This window comes from Moschus berezovskii, chromosome 14 (assembly GCF_049115385.1).
Source record: "Moschus berezovskii isolate FMDL1 chromosome 14, NW_MosBer_1.0, whole genome shotgun sequence".
NCBI classification, from domain to species: Eukaryota; Metazoa; Chordata; class Mammalia; order Artiodactyla; family Moschidae; genus Moschus; species Moschus berezovskii.
In genome coordinates this window covers 8706064-8730715 of record NC_142473.1, presented here as the reverse complement: position 1 = coordinate 8730715, position 24652 = coordinate 8706064, and the positions used below count along the sequence as shown (strand labels likewise).

At 38.1% G+C, this 24652-nt stretch overlaps 1 protein-coding gene across 4 annotated transcripts in view; it reads left to right on the top strand.

The window, feature by feature from the left end:
• The window catches only part of DYNC2H1 (dynein cytoplasmic 2 heavy chain 1), a 460552-nt gene that overhangs the window by 103012 nt on the left and 332888 nt on the right, over positions 1-24652 (top strand). For 3 of the 4 annotated variants that reach the window (XM_055422857.2, XM_055422859.2, XM_055422860.2), the window contains exons 41-47: positions 1905-2060; positions 15056-15315; positions 16622-16868; positions 17982-18133; positions 19387-19531; positions 22026-22128; positions 22684-22851. In XM_055422857.2, the coding sequence (XP_055278832.2) occupies positions 1905-2060; positions 15056-15315; positions 16622-16868; positions 17982-18133; positions 19387-19531; positions 22026-22128; positions 22684-22851 (1231 nt within the window). The remainder of the gene's footprint in view (positions 1-1904; positions 2061-15055; positions 15316-16621; positions 16869-17981; positions 18134-19386; positions 19532-22025; positions 22129-22683; positions 22852-24652) is intronic. The other variant, XM_055422858.2, reaches the window with a different exon arrangement.

The following is a 24652-nucleotide window of genomic DNA, read 5'->3' as shown; positions in this document are numbered from 1 at the left end:
AATACAATAAAGACTTTTAAAACGGGCCACATGAAAAAAAACTTAGAAAAATGACTATATGAGCTTAGTTAAATAACGGATGCCTATGTTTGTAGCACCTTTTCAGTAGGTGTGTTGTTATTTTGTGAATATAAAACATACAAACCTAACCATGCTTTCCAGTGCAGATGCCTTGAAGTCCTCAGTTTGCATGCTGTTAGTGTTAGAGTGAGAGAGGTAGCACTGCATAGAATATGTTGGCTCTTTGACTCTCCCCTTTTTGGGATTTGTGACTACAGACATGATGACAGGATAATATTATTAAACCATAGAGTGGATACCAAAGATTTAGTTAGAAAATAAACTGATTCTATTCTCAGATCCTTGTTCTTGTTTGAGATTTTATGTGTTGAGTGTTCTTCTTTCTTTATTCTGTGCTTTGTTTACCATGTTCAGATTCTGAGAGATATACCATAATGAATGCTCTAGTCAGGTGTTGATTTTATTTATAAGTAGAGCTTTACTTATATTTAGCAAATTAGACAATCTAGAGGAAAATGTGTCGGTTTCCTTTTCCTTTATCTTGCCTTTAGAGCTTAGAACTCAGTATGGCTTACGCTGCTGGATTTCTATCTATCTCCTTCTGTTTTTCCCTCTTTTCCCCTCCTATTTCTGTTCTTTGAAAATTATTTATTATGCAGGCAGAGAGACTTTTTAAAATTAAATTTAGTCATTTTATTCTCTTAAAGTTTGAAGGCACTGAAGATACAATTTGCACTCTTTATCATGGCCTAAACAAGTCCACATACTCTGGCCCTTGCCTGCCTCTCTGAATCACTCTGCCTTTGCTTATTCAGGCATGTGCTTCTTTTAATTCCTTAAGTGTGCCCATTGCTTACCATTGCATATGCTGAGTTCTCCATATGCCAGATAGGTCTCACTCTTCAAATGTTAGCAATTGTCATCTTCCTTAAGGACACCTTGAGTCCTCAACCTGAGTTATCCTTTCTCAAAACACTCTCTTTTTCTGCTCTATAACTTCTACCACGGTGAATTAACCATTTCCTCTATTAGACTTCTGGAGAAGGAAATGGCAACCCACTCCAGTATTCTTGCTTGGAAAATCACATGGACAGAGGAACCTGCAGTCCATGGGGTTGCAAAGAGTTGGACATGACAGAAGCGACTTAATATAGCATAGTATGTCTGTTAGAGTTGACTTCCATTAAAACAAGTGCTCTTTTTAATTCTCCCTTAACAAAAAGCTACCTAGCACTACATACAGATTCTAACTATAACTGGTTTTCCCTGTTAACTGCATAGGGCCCAAGAGGCCCACGGATCTTAATAATCTATACCACCTGAGTCCAAAAGTTTCATTTTAAAATTCTGTATAGAGGAAAAGCTCCAAATTGTTTTTAAGCCTGCCTTTACTAACGTTTTTTGGTACAGAACCATTAATCTAGCCTTTGCCTCTAGCTTCTTTTTTAAAAAATTAGTGAATTTATTTTTGTTTTTGCCTGTGCTGTGTCTTTGTTGCTGTGTATGGGCTTTCTCTAGTGGTGAGCAGGGGCTACTGTCCAGTTGAGGTGTCTCGCTTCTTTTTCAGTTATCAAGAGGAAATGAGGAACTGTTAGACTGATGTTCACTGATTTACCGTTTTAAAATTTTTTTTTCAGGTTTAGGAAGTAAACTATGTATCTGTTTAAGGACTCACACTTATGGCTAGAATACACAATTGTATTTTTATGATTACTTTTTATTTTCAGTGTTTATGTATAAGTTGAAATCTAAACGTTCTACAACTTGAATAGTGGGGTAAATTTAAATATGATCCTTGAAAAGATGAGTTAGCAATCTGTGTATGGTGCTAATTTACTTGTTAATGTTTTCCCTTTGTCTGTAATATGGATTTTAATCAACAGAATGACTATGTGGTAGAAACAAGTTTGGTTGGAACTGTGATGAATGGATTGTCACATCTACATGGATGCAGAGATCATGATCAATTTATTATTAATCTCATAAGGGGTCTTGGTGGAAATCTGAACTTGAAATCACGTCTGGAATTCACCAAAGAGGTAGTACACATTTAAAGCCTATGTTTAGCCAACATTTTTTGTTAATTTTCATTGACCCTGGGGGTGTGCATGCATGCGTTCTAATAAGTCGCTTCAGTCTTGTCTGACTCTGTGCAACCCCATGGAGGTGGTCTGCCAGGCTCCTCTGTCCATGGGATTCTCCAGTCAAAAATACTGGAGTGGGTTGCTGTGACCTTCTCCAGGGGATCTTCTCAACCCAGGGATCAAACCTGCGTCTCTTACCTCTACCTGCATTGGCAGGTGGGTTCTTTACTACTAGTGCCACCTGGGAAGTCCTGGGTATAGCATTTTGAAGTTATGCATTTAGTACAATAATAATACATTTATATTTGGCTTCCCTGGTGAGTCAGTGGTAAAGAAACTGCCTGTCAATGCAGGAGAAGCTTGTTGGATCCCTAATTGGGAAGAACCCCTGGTGAAGGAAATGGAAACCCACTCCAGTATTCTTGCAGGGGAAATCCTGTGGACAGAGGAGCCTAGTGGGCTACAGTCCATGGAGTCTCAGAAGAGTCAGATATGACTTAGTGACTAAACAACGACAGTATTATAGTGAAACGGTTCTTCAGAGGGATGTTCAGTTCAGTTCAGTTCAGTTCAGTCGCTCAGTCTTGTCCGACTCTCCGCGACCCAAATGTGACTAAATGAGATGATCAATGTATAGTGCACTTGGAAACAAGTAATAAACACTCAGCAACGTTGGCTGCTGTACCTGTCTTTAAAAGTAGACTAATTTTCAGCCTTGATGGGAGTGGAGTTTGAGGGAGAATGGATATATCTATATATATGGCTGAATCATTTTACTGTTCAACTGAAACTATCACAGCATTGTTAATTGGCTATACACCAATATAAAATAAAAAGTTAAAAAAAAGTGGATCAATTTGACTTCAGAGGAAGGACTATTTTTTTCTTTTGGAGAAAGATAATTAAAAATTATGAAGCCAAAATACTATGTATTATTACATTATTTGATTCTCTTAAACCACTGTTTAATAAGATTAAGTGATGGGATTCTTTCTCAAAGGAAATTATACTTAGAAGCACAATATTTAATAAAGCAGAGCAAACTGACATGCTTCAGCTAGAGTAGGAAACTCCAAAGTCTTTCTCTCTCACTGCCACTATCACTTCTGAGAAACCTCAAAGGAGTCTCTAGCTCTCTGACTATATATTTTGAAATCTGCTTCTTCCACATTTGCACTTTGGCCTGTCAAATGTAAAATAAAGTTACAGATTGAGAAGGCTCAGACTTTGTTTAGTATGGACTTCCCAGGTGGTTCGGTGATAGAGAATCTGCCTGTCAATGCAGGAGATGTGGGAGATGAGGGTTCCATCCCTGAATGAGGAAGATCCCCTGGAGGAGGAAATGGCAACCCACTCCAGTATTCCTTCCTGAAAAATCCCCTAGACAGAGGAGCCTGGTGGGCCACAGTGCATGGGGTTGCAAAGATTCGGACATGACAGCCACTGAGCATTCATGAATACATTTATATACAGATCTTCTTTGAATTATGATGGGATTACAGCCAGATAAACTCATAAGTTGAAAATATTCTAAGTTGAAAATGCATTGACCTCCTCTAACCTATCAAATATCATGACTTACTCTAGTCTGTCTCAAAATGCTCAGAATGTTAGCCTACTGTCGGGCAAAATCATCTAACACAAAGTCTGCTTTGTAATAAAGTGTTGAATAGTGTGTACTTTCTCAGCTACTGTGCAGAAAGTGAAAGACAGTGTGGTTTGAAGTATGTCAGTTGTTTACCCTGGTGACTGTGTGGCTGCCTATGAGCTGCAGTTTGCTTCCACTCACTGCTGCTGCCCAGCATCACAGGACGGTATCGTACCACCTATCACTAGTCTGGGAAAAGATCAACATTCAAAGTATGGTTTTTACTGAATGCATATCACTTTTTCCCTGTTGTAAACATGGAAAATCGTAAGTAAAGCTGTTGTAAGTTGGGGACCAACTGTATAAGTACATAAGTACATATATATTTATTTTCTTCTTTGAACTAGTTTATGGTATTTCATGGTGTTATTAACATTTTATAAAATAATTGGGGGTCGTGTTTGGTGAGCAGCTCCCTTGAATATTGGCCGTGGAAGGAGGTTGGCATCCTGGACAGAAGTGGAATTTTCATACACCCTGCCCTGTACCACTTTTCCACTTGGCTGTCTGTTCCTGGATTATGTCCTCGATCATAAACCACTAGTCTGGAGCTGAGGAATCCAAGTTTGGCTGCCAGGAGAAATCCAGAAGAGCCATGTCAGACCTTCCTGCAGCCACACACACACCTCAAACCCAGAGAAAGTGAGTGAGGATCAGCGGCAAGAAGACAGCCAGCCAGAGACCAAGCCCTGAGCCTTTAGAGTGGGAGCACTGACTCCAAGACCTAGACTACCAGAGAACTCCTAACCCTAGGGAGTATCAGATATTAAGAACTCCCACAAAGGAAACGACTTGAATACAAGACCAACCACCTGTAGCACCCTGTGCAAACAAAACCAAGACAGAAACACAAACCCAATCATCAGCAGACAGGATTCCACCACACTCAGCCCTGCCCATCAGAGGGAAAAAAAAACTCAGTACAAATCTCACTGTATAAAGAAGCTTACACAAACCACCGGACCAACCTAAGGGGGCAGAAACCAAAAGGAAGAAAGAATTCAACTCTGAAACCTGGGAAAAGGAGACCTCGAACACAATAAGTTAAAGAAAAGAATACATTTGAATCAGTTCTAATGAGGTGGATGAAACTGGAGCCTATTATTCAGAGTGAAGTAAGCCAGAAAGAAAAACACCAATACAGTATACTAACGCATATATATGGAATTTAGAAAGATGGTAATGATAACCCTGTATGCAAGACAGCAAAAGACACACAGATGTATTGAACAGTCTTTTGGACTCTGTGGGAGAAGGCGAGGGTGGGATCATCTGAGAGAATAGCATTGAAACATGTATATTATTATATGTGAAACAGATTGCCAGTCCAGGTTTGATGCATGAGACAGGGTGCTCGGGGCTGGTGCACTGGGATGACCCTGAGGGATGGGATGGGGAGGGAAGTGAGAGGGGGGTTCAGGATGGGGAACACATATACACCCATGGCTGATTCATGTCAATGTATGGCAAAAAGCACTACAATATTGTAAATTAATTAGCCTCCGATTAAAAAATAAAAAACTGAAAAGGCAGAAAAATACTGCACAAATGAAGGAACGAACTAGAAGCACAGATATTCAAGTAAATGTAGAGGAAATAGGCAAACTACCTGAAAAAGAATTCAGAATAATGATGGTAAAGATGATCAAAAATCTTGAAAACAGAATGGAGAAAATGCAAGAATCAATTAACAAAGACCTAGAAGGATTAAAGAGAAAACATACAGAGACAAACAACAAAATTACTGAAATTAAAAATACTCTAGAAGGAATCAGTAGCAGAATATCTGAAGCACAAGAACGAATCAGTGAGCTGGAAGATAAAATGCTGGAAATAACTTCTGAAGAGAAGAATAAAAAAGAATGAAAAGAACTGAGGATGGTCTCAGAGATGCCTGGGACAATATCAGATGCACCAACATTTGAATTATAGGGGTCCCTGGAGAAGAAGAGAGAAAGGGTATGGGAAAATTTTAGAAGAGATTATAGTTGAAAGTTTTTCCAACATGGAAAAAGAAATAGTCAAATCCAAGAGATGCAGAGTCCCCTACAGCATAAACTGTATGTCCCCAAGGAGAAACATGCCAAGACACATACTAATCAAACTAACAAAGACTAAACACAAAGAATATTAAAAGCAGCAAGGGAAAAGCAACAAGTAATCTACAAGGGAAACTCCATACGTTTAACAGCTGATTGTTCAGCAGAAACTCTGCAGGCCAGAAGGGAATGACAGGATATATTTAAGGTACTGAAAGGGAAAAATCTACAACCAAGAATACTGCACCTGGCAAGGATCTCATTCAAAATTGATGGAGAAATCGAAAGTTTTTCAGACAAGGAAAAGGTAACAGAATTCAATACCACCAAACCAGCTTTACAACAAATGTTAAAGGGACTTAGATAGTCAGGAAATAGAAGAAAAAGATATACAAAAGCAAAAACCAAACAATTACGAAAATGGCAGTAGGAACATATATATCAGTAATTACTTTAAATGGTTTAAATGCTCCAACCTAAAGACACAGACTGGCTGAATGGAAACAAAAACAGGACCCATATATATACTGTCTACAAGAAACCCACTTCAGACTTAAAGACACATAGACTGAAAGTGAGAGGATGGGAAAATGTTATTCCATGCAAATGGGAAGCAAAAGAAAGCTGGAGCAGCAATCCTCATATTAGACAAAGTAGAACTTAAAGAATATTTCAAGAGATAATGAAGGACAAACAAAATGATCAAAGGATCAATTCAAGAGGAAGATACACCAATGGTAAGTATCTATGCACCCAACATAGGAGCACCCCAGTACATAGGACAAACACTAACAGACATAAAAGGAGAAACTGACAGTGACACAATAATAGTAGGAGACATTAACAGTCCACTCACACCAATCAACAGATCATCAAAACAGAATTAATAAGGAAATATTAAGTCTTAAATGATACATTAGGTGAGATGGATCTCGTTGGAATCTTCAGGACATTCCATCCAAATGCAGAAGAATACACCTTCTTCTCAAGTGTCCATGGAACATTCTTCTGGATAGAAAATATCATGGATCACAAGTCAAACCTCAGTAAATTTAAGAAAATTGAAATATCAGGCATCTTCTCTTACCACAAAGCTATGAGACTAGATATCAGTTACAAGAAAAAAAACTGTAAGAAGTACAAAAACATGGAGATTAAACAATGTGTTTCTAAATAATGAGCAGGTTACTGAAGAAATTAAAAGGGAAATAAAAAAATTCCTAGAAATAAATAACAATGAAAACACGACAACTCAAAACCTATCAGTTCAGTTCTGTCACTCAGTCATGTCCAACTCTTTGTGAGCCCATGGACTGCAGCACGCTAGGCTTCCCTGTCCATCACGAACTCCTGTAGCCTGCTCAAACTCATGTCCATCGAGGCGGTAATGACATCCAAACATCTCATCCTCTGTTGTCCTCTTCTCCTCCTGTCTTCAGTCTTTCCCAGCATCAGGGTCTTTTCCAAGGAGTCAGTTCTTTGCATCAGGTGGCCAAAGTATTGGAGCTTCAGCTTCAGGATCAGTCCTTCCAATGCATATTCATAACTGATTTCCTTTAGGATGTACTGGTTTGACCTTCTTGCAGTCCAAGGGACTCTCAAGATCCATAGTTCAGAAGCATCAATTCTTCGGTGCTCAGCTTTCTTTATATTACAACTCTCACATTCATTCATGACTACTGGAAGACTATAGCTTTGACTAGATGGACTTTTGTTGGCAAGGTAATGTTTCTGCATTTTAATATGCTGTTTAGGTTGGCCATAGCTTTTCTTTCAAGTTTACAGCAAAAGCAGTTCTAAGAGGGAAGGTTATAGCAATACAATCCTAACTCAAGAAACAAGAGAAACATTGAATAGACAGTGTAACTTTATGCCTAAAACAACTGGAAAAAGAAGGACAAAAAACCCCAAAATTAGCAGAAGGAAAGAAATCATAAAAATCAGAACTGAAATAAGTGAAAGAGAAATGAAAGAAATAATAGTAAAGATTAATAAAACTAAAAGCTGGATCTTTGAGAGGATAAACAAAATTGACAAACCTTTAGCTAGACTCTTCAAGAAAAAAAGAATTAAATCAACATAATTAGAAACTAAAAAGGAGAGGTTACAACAGACAATGCAGAAATACAAAGGAATGTAAGAGACTATTATGAACAACTATATGGCAATAAAATGGGTAAGCTGGAAGAAATGGATAAATTCTTAGAAAAATTCAGTCTTCCTGGACTGAACCAGGAAGAAATGGGAACTATGAACAACCCAGTTACAAGCACTGAAATTAAAGCTGTGATCAAATATCTCTCAAAAAACAAAAGTTGAGGACCAAATGGCTTCACAGGTGAATTCTGGCATAAACATTTAGAGAAGAGCTAATGCCTATCCTTATAAATTCTTTCAAAAAATTGCAGAGGAAAGAGCACTTCTGAACTCATTCTATGAGGCCACCATCACCCTGATACCCAAACCAGGCAAAAACAACTCAAAAAAGAAAACTACAGGCCAATATCACTGATGAACATAGATGTAAAAACCCTCAACAAAATTTTTGGAAACAGAATTCAATAACATTAAAAAGCTCATACACCATGATCAAGTTGAGTTTATTTCAGGGATGCGAGGGTTCTTCAATATACACAAATCAATCCATGTGATACACCATATTAACAAATTGAATGATAAAACCATATGATAATCTCAGTTCAGTTCAGTTCCTCAGTTGTGTCCGACTGTTTGCATCCCATGGACTGCATGCAGCACGCCGGGCTTCCCTGTCCATCACCAATACCAGAGTATACTCAAACTCATGTCCATTGAGTCGGTGATACGATCCAATCAACTCATCCTCTGTTGTCCCCTGCTCCTCCTGCCTTCAATCTTTCCCAGCATCAGGGTCTTTTCTGATGAGTCAGGTCTTCAGATCAGGTGGCCAGAGTAATGGAGTTTCAGCTTCAGCATCAGCCCTTCCAATGAATATTCAGGACTGATTTCCTTTAGGGTGGACTGGCTGGATCTCCTTGCTGTCCAAGTGACTCTCAAGAGTCTTTTCCAACACCACAGTTCAAAAGCATCAATTCTTCAGCACTCAGCTTTCTTTAAAGTCCAACTCTCACATCTGTAGTGACTACTGGAAAAACCATAGCTTTGACTAGACGAACCTTTGTTGGCAAAGTGTTGTTTCTGCTTTATAATATGCTGTTTTGGTTGGTCATAACTTTTCTTCCAAGGAGTAAGCGTCTTTTAATTTACTGGCTGCAGTCACCACCTGCAGTGATTTTATTCAAGAAAATAAAGTCTGTCACTGTTTCCATTGTTTCCTTCTCTGTTTCCCATGAAGTGATGCGACCACATGCCATGATCTTAATTTTCTGAATGTTGAGTTTTAAGACAAGTTATTCACTCTCCTCTTTCACTTTCATCAAGAGGCTCTTTAGTAATTCTTTGCTTTCTGCCATAAAGGTGGTGTCATCTACATATCTGAGGTTAATGATATTTTTTCAGACAATCTTGATTCCAGCTTGTGCTTAATCTCAATAGATGCAGAAAAAGCCTTTGACACATATCAGCACCCATTTATGATTAAAACTCTGCCAAAAATGGGCATAGACTGAACCTAGCTCAACATACGGAGAAGGCAATGGCAAGCCACTCCAGTGCTATTGCCTAGAAAATCCCATGGATGGAGGAGCCTGGTAGGCTGCAGTCCGTGGGGTCGCTAAGGGTCGGACACGACTGAGCGACTTAACTTTCACACATTGGAGAAGGAAATGGCAACCCACTCCAGTGTTCTTGCCTGGAGAATCCCAGGGATGGGGGAGCCTAGTGGGCTTCCGTCTATGGGGTCGCACAGAGTCGGACACGACTGAAGTGACTTAGCAGCAGCAGCAGCAGCTCAACATAGTAAAGACCACATATTATAAGCCCACTGCAAACATTATTCTCAATGGTGAAAAACTGAAAGCATTTCCCCTGAGATCAGGAACAAGACAAAGTTGTCCATTTTCACCACTGTTACTCAGCAATTTTGGAAGTCCTCGCTACAGCAATCAGAGAAGAAAAATAAAATGAATCCAGATCCGAAAAGAAATAATGCTGTCACTGTTTGCAGATGACATGATACTATACATCAGTTCAGTTCAGTTCAGTCGCTCAGTCCTGACCGACTCTTTGTGACCTCATGAATCACAGCACGCCAGGCCTCCCTGTCCATCACCAACTCCTGGAGTTCACTCAAACTCATGTCCATCGCATCGGTGATGCCATCCAGCCATCTCATTCTCTGTCGTCCCCTTCTCCACCCGCCCCCAATCCTTCCCAGCATCAGAGTCTTTTCCAGTGAGTCAAGTCGTCGCATGAGGTGGCCAAAGTATTGGAGTTTCAGCTTTGGCATCAGTCCTTCCAATGAACACCCAGGATCGACTTCCTTTAGAATGGACTAGTTGGATGTCCTTGCAGTCCAAGGGACTCTCAAGAGTCTTCTCCAGCACCACAGTTCAAAAGCATCAAATCTTTGGCGATCAGCTTTCTTCACAGTCCAACTCTCACATCCATACATGACCACTGGAAAAACCATAGCCTTGACTAGATGGACCATTGTTGACAAAGTAATGTCTCTGCTTTTGAATATAGACTTAAATTGAAGAAAGTAGGGAAAACCACTAGACCATTCAGATATGACCTAAATCACAGTGGAAGTGAGAAATAGATTTAAGGGACTAGATCTGATAGATAGCGTGCCTGATGAACTATGGATGGAGGTTTGTGACATTGTACAGGAGACAGGGACCAAGACCATCCCCATGGAAAAGAAATGCAAAAAAGCAAAATGGCTGTCTGAGGAGGCCTTACAAAGAGCTGTGAAAAGAAGAGAAGCGAAAAGTAAAGGAGAAAAGGAAAGATACAAGCATCTGAATGCAGAGTTCCAAAGAATAGCAAGGAGAGATAAGAAAGCCTTCCTCAGCGATCAATGCAAAGAAATAGAGGAAAACAACAGAACAGGAAAAACAGATTCCAAGGGAACATTTCATGCAAAGATGGGCTCGATAAAGGACAGAAATGGTATGGACCTAACAGAAGCAGAAGATATTAAGAAGAGGTGGCAGGAATACACAGAAGAACTGTACAAAAAAGATCTTCACGACCAAGATAATCACGATGGCGTGATCACTGACCTAAAGCCAGACACCTTGGAATGTGAAGTCAAATGGGCCTTAGAAAGCATCACTATGAGCAAAGCTAGTGGAGGTGATGGAATTCCAGTTGAGCTATTTCAGATCCTGAAAGATGATGCTTTGAAAGTGCTGCACTCAATATGCCAGCAAATTTGGAAAACTCAGCAGTGGCCACAGGACTGGAAAAGGTCAGTCTTCATTCCAATCCCAAAGAAAGGCAATGCCAAAGAATGCTCAAACTACCGCACAATTGCAGTCTTCTCACACACTAGTAAAGTCATGCTCAAAATTCTCCAAGCCAGGCTTCAGCAATATGTGAACCATGAACTTCCAGATGTTCAAGCAGGTTTTAGAAAAGGCAGAGGCACCAGAAGTCAAATTGCCAACATCCGCTGGATCGTGGAAAGAGCAAGAGAGTTCGAGAAAAACATCTATTTCTGCTTCATTGACTATGCCAAAGCTTTTGACTGTGTGGATCACAATAAACTGTGGAACATTCTGAAAGAGATGGGAATCCCAGACCACCTGACCTGCCTCTTGAGAAACCTGTATGCAGGTCAGGAAGCAACAGTGAGAACTGGACATGGAACAACAGACTGGTTCCAAATAGGAAAAGGAGTGCGTCAAGGTTGTATATTGTCACCCTGCTTATTTAACTTATATGCAGAGTACATCATGAGGAACGCTGGCCTGGAAGAAGCACAAGGTGGAATCAAGATTGCTGGGAGAAATATCAGTAACCTCAGATATGCAGATGACACTACCCTTATGGCAGAAAGTGAAGAGGAACTCAAAAGCCTCTTGATGAAAGTGAAAGAGGAGAGTGAAGAGGTTGGTTTGAAGCTCAACATTCAGTGAACAAAGATCATGGCATCTGGTCCCATCACTTCATAGGAAATAGATGGGGAAACAGTGGAAACAGTGTCAGACTATTTTTTTGGGCTCCAACATCACTGTGGATGGTGATTACAGCCATGAAATTAAAAGATGCTTACTCCTTGGAAGGAAAGTTATGACCAACCTAGATAGTATATTCGAAAGCAGAGACATTACTTTGCCAACCAAGGTCCATCTAGTCAAGGCTGTGGTTTTTCCAGTGGTCATGTATGGATGTGAGAGTTGGACTGTGAAGAAAGCTGAGTGCCGAAGAATTGATGCTTTTGAACTGTGATGCTGGAGAAGACTCTTGAGAGTCCCTTGGACTGCAAGGAGATCCAACCAGTCCATTCTAAAGGAGATCAACCCTGGGTGTTCATTGGAAGGACTGATACTAAAGCTGAAACTGCAATACTTTGGCCACCTCATGCGATGAGTTGATTCACTGGAAAAGACTCTGATGCTGGGAAGGATTGGGGGCAGGAGGAGAAGGGGACGACAGCGAATCAGATGGCTGGTTGGCATCACCGACTTGATGGACATGAGTTTGAGTGAACTCAGAAGACCCCGAATAGCCAAAGCAGTCTTGAGAAAGAGAAATGGAGCTGGAGTAATCAACTGTTGTGACTTCAGATTACACTACAAAGCTACAGTCATCAAGACAGTATGGTAATGGCACAAAACAGAAGTATAGACCATTGGAACACGATAGAAAGCACAGACATAAACCCATGCACCTATGGGTGGGTACCTTATTTTTGACAAAGGAGGCAAGAATATACAATTGGGCAAAAACAGCCTCTTCAATAAGTGGTGCTGGGAAAACTGGACAGCTACGTACCAAAGGATGAAGTTAGAACACTTCTTTATACACAAAGATAAACTCAAAAGGGATTAAAGACCTAAATGTGAGACCAGAGACTGTAAAACTGTTAGAGGAAATCATAGGCAGAACACTGGACATAAATCAACACAAGATCCGCTATGACCCATCTCCTACAGTAATGGAAATAAAATCAAAGTAAACAAGTGTGACCTGGTTAAACTTAAAAGCTTTTTCACAGCAAAGGAAACTATAAGCAAGGTGAAAAGACAGCCCTCAGAATGGGAGAAAATGATAGGAAATGAAACAGGTGACAAATGATTAATTTCCAAAATATACATAAAACTCAACACCAGAGCAACAACCCATTGAAAAAGTGGGAAAAAGACCTAAACAGACATTTCTCCCAAGAAGACATACAGATGGCTACCAAATATATGAAAAGATGCTCAACATCCCTCATGAGTAGAGAAATGCTAGTCAAAACTGCCATGAGATATCACCTCACATCGGTCAGAATGGCCATCATCAAAGAATCTCCAAACAATAAATGCTGGATAGGGTATGGAGGAAAGGGAATCCTCTTGCAGTGTTGGTGGGGATGTAAATTGATACAGCCACTATGGAAGACAGTATGGAGATTCCTTAAAAAACTAGGAATGAAAACACCATATGACCCAGCAGTCCCACTCCTAGGCATATACCCTGAGAAAACCAAAATTGAAAGAGACGCATGTATCCCATTGTTCATTGCAGCACTGTTTACAATAGCTAGAACATGGAAGCAACCTAGATGTTCATTGACAGATGATTTGATAAAGAAGTTGTGGTACATATACACATGGAATATTACTCAGTCATAAAAAGGAATACATTTGTGTCAGTTCTAGTGAGATGGATGAACCTAGAGCCTATTATACACAGTGAGGTAAGTCAGAAAAAGAAAGTTAAATATCGTATACTAATGCATATATCCTGAAGATGGGACTGAAGAATGGTAGTGAAAGATGGTACTGAAGAATTTATTTTCAGGGCAGTAATGGAGAAACAGACATAGAGAATAGACTTAGGGACATGGGGGCGGGGAGGAGAGGGTGAGATGTTTGGACAGAATAACATAGAAACGTACATTCCCATATGTAAAGTAGATAGCCAACGAGAATTTGTGTATGGTTCAGGAAACTCAAACAGGGGCTCTGTATCAACCTAAAGGGGTGGGACGGGGAGGGAGGTTTAAAAGGGAGGGGATATGTGTATACCTATGACTGATTCATGTGGAGGTTTGACAGAAAACAAAGTTCTGTAAAGCAATTATCCTTCGATTAAAAAGTAAATGAAATTATGAAAGACTTTTTAATAGGCTGAAGTCTGGACTAGGTTTTTTGTTAAGATATTTTTGTACCTTCTTAGCTATATGAATAAATATAGTTATTTAATTCATTTTAATCTTAAAGTAGCATATTTTTAATCATTTTTTTAACCAGAAGAGTTTTCCAGTTGTAAATGCTTAGATGGAGCAATCATTATAGATCTTTTCTTTATTTAGTGCAAAAGTCATTTCAGCTACATTGTTTGTAAAGCCAAATTCTACATATTAAGGAATTTCTTCCTATTGACCTCCGTTGATATTCTTGAACATACATTCATTTGGTTTGGTTCCAACATTATGTTTCTGCATTTTTGTCATTTTGTTTCATTGATACCACCCTTTATTATTTTCCCTGTTGTGTTTTTCTTTCCATGGCCTGTCTTTTGCCTTTGTTGCCAGATGCTTCTCATGGTTACCACTCTGTCTTATTGTACAAAGTAAAAGTCAATAATGGTGTTGAGTGGCATTAGGGTTAACTCTCTGCTGTGTATCTGTACAGATGACAGTTTCTGAAAGAGGAACAGTTTGAGAGCAGCAGTGGTGACAGTGCAGTGGACAGTTACACTGGAAATGACAGGTCTAGGAGTCCTACATTGTGTTATTTGTAGTTTTCATACGAACTCAATAGGAAGTTGAATATGTTTATACAATATATGTGTGGACTAGATGAATTTTATTTATTTGCTTGAATGATCATTTAGAGAATAATATGTCAGATAAAATGTTACTATAATTATTAAGGATGTTTAATAAGTTTAGTGCATGTGCCGGAGAAGGAAATGGCAACCCACTCCAATTTTCTTGCCTGGAGAATCCCAGGGATGGAGGAACCTGGTGGGCTGCCGTCTGTGGGGTTGCACAGAGTTGGACATGACTGAAATGACTTAGCAGCAGCAGCAGCAGCTGTACATGTGAACTTTTTAAAAAAGTAATTTGATGCTCTTTGGAGCATTTACTTTAAATAATTAAAATTTCACATATTCTGTTTGGAGTATATGAAAATCTTTCATAACTTCTTCTTCTTAAGGTTTTTAACTGGGCACGACAATCTCCTCCAGACCCTCACAAACCACTGGACACATACTATGACTCGAGCAGAGGACGATTAGCGTCTTACGTGCTGAAGAAGCCAGAAAACTTGACTGCAGATGATTTCAGCAATAGCCACACTCTTCCAGTCATTCAGACTCCTGACATGCAGCGAAGTCTAGACTATTTCAAACCTTGGTTAAGTCCTGATACTAAGCAGCCATTTATTCTTGTTGGACCAGAAGGATGTGGCAAAGGGTAAGAGCAGAAAAATAATGATCAAGATGCCTATAATGGATTTATGCATCTCACCTGTTCTAAAATGATTTAACAGATTTTGATACATGTTTTTGGTTAAAGAGGCAGGTATATTTTCATGAAGGACTCTATTGTCACTATTTGTAAGAATAATATTACTATAGAGAAAAATAAGTTCTTTTTTTCTTGCCAAGTTATGTGTTTCCTGATGGAATCAGAGAAGTCTGAGAAGATATCCTTAAAAAAATCTGTGTGTACAATCACAGCAAAATGGTGAACATTTTTTTGGATGGTATCACCGTCTCAATGGATATGAGTAAACTCCGGGAGTTGGTGATGGACAGGGAGGCCTGGCTTGCTACAGTCCATGGGGTTGCAAAGAGTCAGACACGACTAAGTGATTGAACTCAACTGAACTGAACTGAGCATTTTTTAGAAGTAAGATGATCCTCTTTGGAGCATTTACTTTAAAGAATTAAAATTTTATATACTCTGCTGCTGCTGCTAAGTCGCTTCAGTTGTGTCCGACTCTGTGCGATCCCATAGATGGCAGCAGGCTCCCCCATCCCTGGGTTTCTCCAGGCAAGAACACTGGAGTGGGTTGTCATATACTCTAGCGTATATGAAAATCTATCACAATTTTTTTGTATACTTTTTATGTGTACATAAATGGTTTTTATGTATACTTTTTCAAACTATTTTTTGTGAACCTTGATTTATTTTTGGCTGAGTCTCAAGAATGCCTAAAAATACGAATTTATTTTTCCACTCTAAAACTTAGAAATCTAGTTTAGTAGCTATGGATAGTTGTGGAAATCATATCTATCTACTTTTTCCTTAAGCAACATTGTAAATAATTTAGAAATGAAAATATTTAGAATTAGAAATCTTGGGGGCTTCCCTGGTGGCTTAGTAGTAAAGAGTCCATCTGCCAGTGCTGGAGACATAGGTTCAATCCTTGGTCCAGGAAGATTCCACATGCCACAGAGCAGCCAAACCTGTGTGCCACAACTACTGAACCTGTGCTCTGGGGCCTGGGATCCTCAGCTACTGAGCTCCTCGCTGCAGCTGCTGAGTCTGTGCATCCTAGAGTCTGTGCTCAGCCAGGAGAAGTCCCCATGAAGAGAAGCCCACAGACTGCAGCTAGAGTAGTCCCTGCTTGCTGCAGCTAGAGAAAAGACTGTGCAGCAGTGAAGACCCGGCACAGTCAAAAGTACATATGCCATGAATAATAGAAATTGTATTTTGAATATGAAGGATGTTTCTTTGGTTGCATTCATGCGGTCGAGTGTTTTGTCTTTCACAGGATGCTGCTCAGGTACGCGTTTTCCCGACTGCGGTCTACTCACATCGCCACAGTTCACTGTAGCACACAGACCACTTCCCAGCACCTCCTGCAGAAACTGAGCCAGACTTGCATGGTCATCAGCACCAACACCGGCCGAGTGTATAGACCGAGAGACTGTGAGAGACTGGTTCTGTACCTAAAAGACATCAACCTCCCCAGGCTGGACAAATGGGGCACCAGTACTCTGATAGCTTTCCTGCAGCAGGTGGGTATTATCACCTGAAGTGTTTTGATATAATTGGAGACAATTTAATTTCACTAGCTTTTCTTATAGATAGAAAATCTGCTTCCCTCCTTAGGACCATTGTGGAAATTAAATGGAAATTAAACTCCTGAAGCACCTTATTCCTATCCCAGGGCTACTCTCTTTGATCTTCCTACATCTAGAAATTAGTATTACATAAAGATGCTATTTCAGAAGAATGAAAACAGCTGTTACCCTACACTGTTTACCTGCCCTTCATTCCTGCAAACAGAAGCTGAGGACGGTGTTAGAGTTGCGCACGTTTTGGCTTCATTCTTCTACGTATGCACTCTTGCAAAAACAGTTATATTAATATGTTTCCTCAGGCAAGCCTCAGTCATTGTGGAAGGTTTTCTTTATGTGATTTATATCAGATTGGGAACCCTAAATTCTAAATTAGAGCTTGATAATCAGGTTCACATTTTGCTTTTCTGTGTAACTGCTGAATATATTAAAATATGCATAGAAAAAACCCAAGCTGTTTTCCTTATATTTTTCCCAATTTTTCACTTTTTTTGATAATTACAAGTAGATTTATATTAATAGTGTGATCTGGACTTTAATATTTATTTTGAAAAGCATTTTAAAAATGAGCATAGTTCAGCTAACATTAACTGAACAGTCTTTTTTAAATTAAAAAAAAATTTTATTGGCTCAAAGTTGATTTCCATACTGTGTTAGTTTTTTCTGTGCATTAGTGAATCTGTTATATAGAATATATTCACTCTTTTTTATATCCTTTTCCCATACAGGTCATTAAAGAGTACTGAGAAGATTTCCCGTGCTAGGCAGTAGATGCTTACTTGTTATCTGTTTTGTATGTAGATAGTGTGTATATGTCAATTCCAACCTCTACTTTATCCCACCACCTCTCCAGTAACCATAAGTTTGTTTTTGACATTGAACACAGAACCTTGAGCAGTATTATTTTTAATGAAATAAGAAATTGAAGTATATTTCAGTCAAATTTTTGAGTTAGAGGATGATTTCATTCAGAAATAATTGTTTTATGCAAAATATCTTATGATTATAAAATCTTAAGCATAAAACATTTAAACATTTATTTTTAAATAGGTACTGACATATCAAGGATTTTATGATGAAAATTTGGAATGGGTTGGTTTAGAAAATATTCAAATTGTGGCTTCTATGTCAGCTGGAGGAAGACTGGGAAGACATCAGCTTACTACCAGATTTACTTCTATTGTTCGTCTTTGTGCTATAGAGTATGTATCATTGTATTAAAATATTGTGTTTGATGTGGGGACATCTTATATATTGCATTTTATGAAAGTCTTAATGATATTACTTCAAAATGTAGACTATAAAAATAGTCCAACTTAAGCTCTGATATTATTTTTTTCCTACCCTTCCTAAACTGTAAGCAGTAATTTAGGGTGACGAAGGCTTTAATCAATGCTTCTTATGTAACAGAAATAAACACAACTACTTTGTATTGTCTCTGAATGTCAGTGTCAGGAATCTGAATGTTGAGTTTTAGGCTTAACTGTTTTATGGGTTATGTAAATCAAAAATACAATAAAATTTTTTGAAGATAACTAAAAAGAGAATTTATATCTGAACAAGGTTGAGTTAGATCATTTAGTGTCCTATAATATTAATCCTGATTTAGTAACTAAACAACAACAACAACAGATATTAATCCTGTTATACCCATCCATCTCCATGGTCCATGATTGTTACATGAACTGGAATTTTATGACATTGTATCCTTGGTTATATTTTGCTTTACAAAACCTTATTAAAAAAAAAATAACTGAAGTATAACTTACATGCCTTAACACTTATCCATATATATTCTAGTAACCACAGTACTGTTTTAGGTTTTTTTTTTGAGCACAGCACATGACATGTGGGATCTTATTTCCTGCCCAGGGATTGAACCTGAGCCCCTCTGCAGTCAAAGTATGAAGTCTTAACCACTGGACTACCAGTGAAGTCCTCCAAATCTTGTTTTTTATGCTGTCGTGCTAAACTGCTCCCATCCATTAACATTCTTCTTTTAGAAATGTTACAGCCACCAATTAAGCTGTATTGAAATAGATTTTGGTTTGGGAGGAAAGGTTGATTTTATTTGATGTTTTCTACTTCCATAGTTCTAAGGTGGATTACTGTTCTTTGTACAGACTATACTTAATGGAAAATGCTTTTTCTGAACCAAACTTTTCCTCTGGTCCTTTCCAACAATCAGTGGTCTTTTAAACAATTATGTTTTTAAGTAATTTCATTAGAATCCTCTGTTAGAATCCTTAGTATTTGACAAGAGATAATTAGGGATCTGATTGAGTTGAAGTAAGAATCAGGACTGTGAGCCTGGGTTAAGCCCTTGAGTAAACCTTGGAGGTATCTAAACCTTACAGTTTGAAAACCACACAGTTTGGAAACCACTTCTATACTTTAACATTAAAATAATAATTTAGAATAGTTATTTCAACTTCTTATATGCTTTTTTTTTTAGTTACCCAGAAAGAGAGCAATTACAGACAATTTATGGAGCATATTTGGAACCAGTTCTGCATAAAAATCTGAAGAATCATTCTATTTGGGGTTCTTCTTCAAAAATTTATCTCTTAGCAGGATCTATGGTACAAATGTATGAACAGGTATATATTCACTTATATTATAGTTTTCATGTCTATTAGTATCATTTCCGAAGGGCTACCTTTAATCCTAATCTGTGTTGATGCTCAGGCTTTATTTTCCTGTCGTTTATACTTTTCTCCTAGAGAGTAACTTTCTTGAGGGTAGATGTTTGTGTGTACCTCATTCACTATTATATCTTCTGGCATGGTTTCTAATAGACACCCAACAAACATTGAAAAAACAAATCAGTGGCTAAGTGGTTATTCTGCTTTGAGCTCAAATTTAGCATATTTACAATGGAGTTTGTTTTCTTTCTAAAACTAGGTCTTTCTCCTGACTTCTACCAGTTTCTATCTTCCGGGATTCAAACCTGAGAGTAGTTTTTGATGTTTATTTCTTTCCTGTGTCTGTGAGGAAATGTTTAAAATACTCTGATTAAGTAGGATGATACGTGAAAACAGGCATTAAGGATGTAGAAGATACTTATTGAGTTCCTTCTCTTTCCAGTGCTAGTCCTAAGGATACAAAGATAACTGAGCCACTCTTCCTTGAGAGTGCACGCAGTAATGAGGACCTGGTCATATAAATAAACTATTAATATGGTGTAGTAAGTGTATCAGGGGCTTCTCAGGTGGTGCCTTGGTAAAGAATCCACCTGCCAACGCCGGAGACACAGGAGATGTGAGTTCAGTCCCTGGAGTGGGAAGATTCTCTGCAGTGGGAAATGGCAACCCACTGCAGTATTCTTGCCTGAAAAATCCCATGGACAGAGGAGCCTGGCAGGCTACAGTCCATGGGGCCACAAAGAGTCAGACACAGTTGAGCGACTGGGCACACAATATGTATATCATTAGCAGTATGTACCAGTTACAGAGACAGCGTGAGAGAGGGAGTGATTAATTGTGTTGTGTGTGGTAGATTTTTAAGAGGAGATGAAATGTGGTCTAAGTTTTGAAAAATGAAGAGAAATTCACAAAGTGACCTAAGATGAAAGAGGGTCTTCCTGGTTAAAGGGAATAGCATGTGAAAGTTATGGAAATGTTTGTGGAAGATGCTTTTTATAGTATTAGAGTAGAAGTCCATGAATGCTCCGTTGCTTCATTCATGTCTGACTTTTTGCAATCCTATGGATTATAGCCCACCAGGCTCCTCTGTCCATTTAATTCTCCAGGCAAGAATACTGTAGTGGGTTGCCATGCCCTCCTCCAGGGGATCTTCTTGACCCAGGAATTGAACCTGCGTCTCTTATATCTCCTGCATTGAAAGGCAGGTTCTTTACCACTAGCACCACATAGAAAGCCCAGAGTAGGAGTGAGGAAAGAAAAAACTATGTTTTTCTAAATTTATTCATATTTTAGGTGATCAAGGCCAGAATAAGAGCAGTGGCTCCATCTGTAGGGAGGAGGGCATAGGCTGTACACTCGTTGCTGATATATGAGTTGTGACACTTTGATTTGTTCGAAGTTCAATGACCTCTTGAACGTAAGAAAACTCTGTCGGTCCTGCTGTTTATAAAGTGGGTCTGTCTTACACCCATGAGCACCTTGGAATTATAGCTCCCATTTTGCACTTAAGTTGGCTTTCCTTTGGCATCTGGTCCCATCACTTCATGGTAAATAGATGGGGAAACAATGGAAATAGGGACAGATTTTATTTTCTTGGGCTCCAGGATCACTGCCTGTGGTGACTGCAGCCATGAAATTAGAAGATGCTTGCTGCTTGGAAGAAAAGCTATGAAATACCTAGTCAGTGTATTAAAAAGCAGAGACGTTACTTTGCCAAAAAAGGTCTATATAGTTAAAGCTGTGGTTTTTCCAGTAGTCATGTATGGATGTGAGAATTGGACTTTAAAGAAAGCTGAGCACTGAGAATTGATACTTTTAAACTGTGGTGTTGGAGAAGACTCTTGAGAGTCCCTTGGACTGCAAGACGATCCATCCAGTCCATCCTAAAGGAAATCAGTCCTGAATATTCATTGGAAGGACTGATGCTGAAGCTGAAACTCCAATACTTTGGCCACCTGATGCGAAGAACTGACTCATTGGAAAAGACCCTGATACTGGGAAAGATTGAGGGCAGGAGGAGAAGGGGATGGCAGAGGATGAGATGGTTGGATGGCATCGTTGGCTCGATGAGCATGTGTTTGAGTAAGCTCTGGGAGTTGGTGATGGGCTGGGAAGCCTGGTGTTCTGCAGTCTGTGGGGTCGCAAAGAGATGGACATGACTGACTGACTGAAGTGAACTGGCTTTCCGGAGGACTTTTTAACTTTTTGTTTTCTTGCGTGGACAACCTTTTATCATCTTATTGAAGTTTATGAACAACCTATCTTAGATAATGTTTTTTAAGTTTTTTAAAATATAGTATACAAGATAACTAAGGAAATTAGTAATGTTGAAATATGGTTCCACTCACTGGTAGAAACTGACATTCCTGTAAATTTAAAGTGACTGAAAAATTTACATCATGATTATAAATTTAAAAGAATAGGATGAATCATTTGCCTTTTTTTTCAGGTGCGGGCCAAATTTACAGTTGATGATTATAGTCATTATTTCTTTACTCCTTGCATCCTTACCCAGTGGGTTCTTGGCTTATTCAGATATGATTTAGAAGGAGGTAAGTTTTGCTTTTGTGATTTCAAATCACTTATCTTTCTTTAGAATGTAATAGTGTGTCTGTCTGTATTTATGCTATGTATTATATTTGTAATAGATAAATGAGTATTGTAATGATAGTATTTTAAAAATTATAATTGAAATAATGTTGATATTAAATTTAAGCATTAACATTAAATATGATATGAAAATTGTAATATTTTAGTACACTTCCTTTTCTCAGCTATGATTGTCAGTATTAAAACTTGATTTGAGAAAAAATGTAATCATTATTCTTTACAGCCAAAACAAGTTTAATGTGCTTTTAGGGACTGACATTTTTATTAAACTACTAGAGGTAATAGTGTTTAACATATCCTTTAAATAATCAAAAAAGTTTACCTACTCATTCACAAATGAATTTTAACTCTTTTCCCCTTTTCTTTCTATTTATCTGATGCCAAAATTATGGTATGTATATTCTCATTCTCTAATTCTTTCTAACATATTGTTGAAATAGCCCATTTTTAAATCATTTGAATTTTACTATAATCAAAGAAAATTTTTTCTCTTTTAGGATCCTCAAATCATCCTCTAGATTACGTATTAGAAATTGTAGCATATGAAGCGCAGCGCTTATTTCGTGACAAAATTGTTGGTGCAAAGGAGCTTCATTTATTTGACAGCATTTTAACATCAGTGTTTCAAGGAGATTGGGGCTCAGATGTACTAGATAATATGGCAGGTAATATAGTTACAGAGTTTTTGTAAATATTACAAGAACTTTCAAATTATTTTTCTTTCTGATAGTATGATTTCATATGTCTAAACAAATCAAAATTTTGAATAATTTATATAGGTATTATTGAATCACTTTACTGTGGAGTAAAAATTAATACAACATTGTAGATCATCTATACTTCAGTAAGATAAATTAAAATGAAAAGCCCTAAAACCTTGGATAATTTTAATGTTTTAACCATAAGAAGTTTCTTTGTCTTTTTTCTAGATTTCATTAGTTATTGCAATTCAAAATTGTATTTCCTGAATTTTACTAATAAAAATAACCATATATGTGTGATACTTAAAAGGTCATAGTGAAGATCCATATTTAATTATAATGAACTTTCATTTGAGAATAATGGCAATTTTCATTCCTGTCTCTACTGTTAGTGTCATCAGCGCAGAACATGTGCCCCATTAGCAGCTTTACCTGTTGTTATGATAAACAAAGCATAGCACCAAAGGAGCTATGTTACATTTGCAACTGTTAGTGCTCAATGACCAATTTGTATTATGAAAATGTGTGGGAGTCATGCGCATAATAGAAAAATCAACATGGTGAAAAGGACTTTGACAGAAGAAGACTATCATTTGAATCTATTCTGTAATAAAACTGATTTTAAGCTACAAAATGAGTTTCTGTTGTATTAGAGTGTAAAGCTAGGCTTCAAAAATATTACATATAGTACATTATATTGTATCTTTCTGCATTTGATATTGGTTCCAGGGTCATAATGACATAAGTGAAGGGGAGTCTTAAAGAAGAAAAGGATGTTAAGATTGATAGAAGGAATTTTCTTGTTGCTGCTTGAGTTTTAGAATCAGGAAGTAAGAGTATGAAGTGTTAAGAGAAGCCTGATAATAGTTCACAGTTGACTTGATGTAGAGTGGGGTTTTATGTCATTGTGTCCTGTAGCCTTCATGGCTTAGCATGGAGAACTTTTGTTCTCAAATACTACCACTTTTCTCAGTCAAAAAACTGAGTTCATAATGTCTCTTCCTGTGAAGAAAATGATACATCCTTTGGACATTAGATAGTGTGTTATCTGAATTCTCTAGAGTTTGTATCTTTTAGAGTCTCATGTAGGACTCAATACATAATGTCTTTTCTCAGTATTTTACTATTAAATTAAGGATTGTATTTTTTTACAAAACAGACTTGATATCTGTTAGAGCTCAGTGGATACGATTTTCACATAGTAGAATATTAATTTATTAAGAAAAATTTAATTTTAGATACTTAAAAATAAACTAGATACATTCTGAATATATTTGGGATGAAAGAAAGTGAAAGTGAAGTCATACAGTCGTGTCTGACTCTCTGCGACCCCATGGACTGTAGCCTTCCATGCTCCTCTGTCCATGGGATTTTCCAGGCAAGAGTAGTGGAGTGGGTTGCCACTGTCTTCTCCAGAGGATCTTCCCAACTCAGGGATTGAACACGGGTCTCTTGCACTGTAGGCAGACCCTTTACCATCTGAACCAACAGGGAAGCCCAATATTTGGGATAAATGCTGGAATTTAGGGGTATAGTAGATTAAAGACTTAATTCCTTTTTTGAGGAGGTTACTTTGAAATTTTTAAAAATAATTTTTTAAAAAATTTTGAGATAATTGTAGATTCACTTACAGTTATAAGAGCTAATAGAGAGAGAGAGAGAACGTGAACTTTGTGCTTGCTTTCCTCCAGTGGTAGCATCTGACAAAATTATAGTACAAGGTCACAACCAGGGTATTGACATTGGTACAGTAAAATGGATCAGC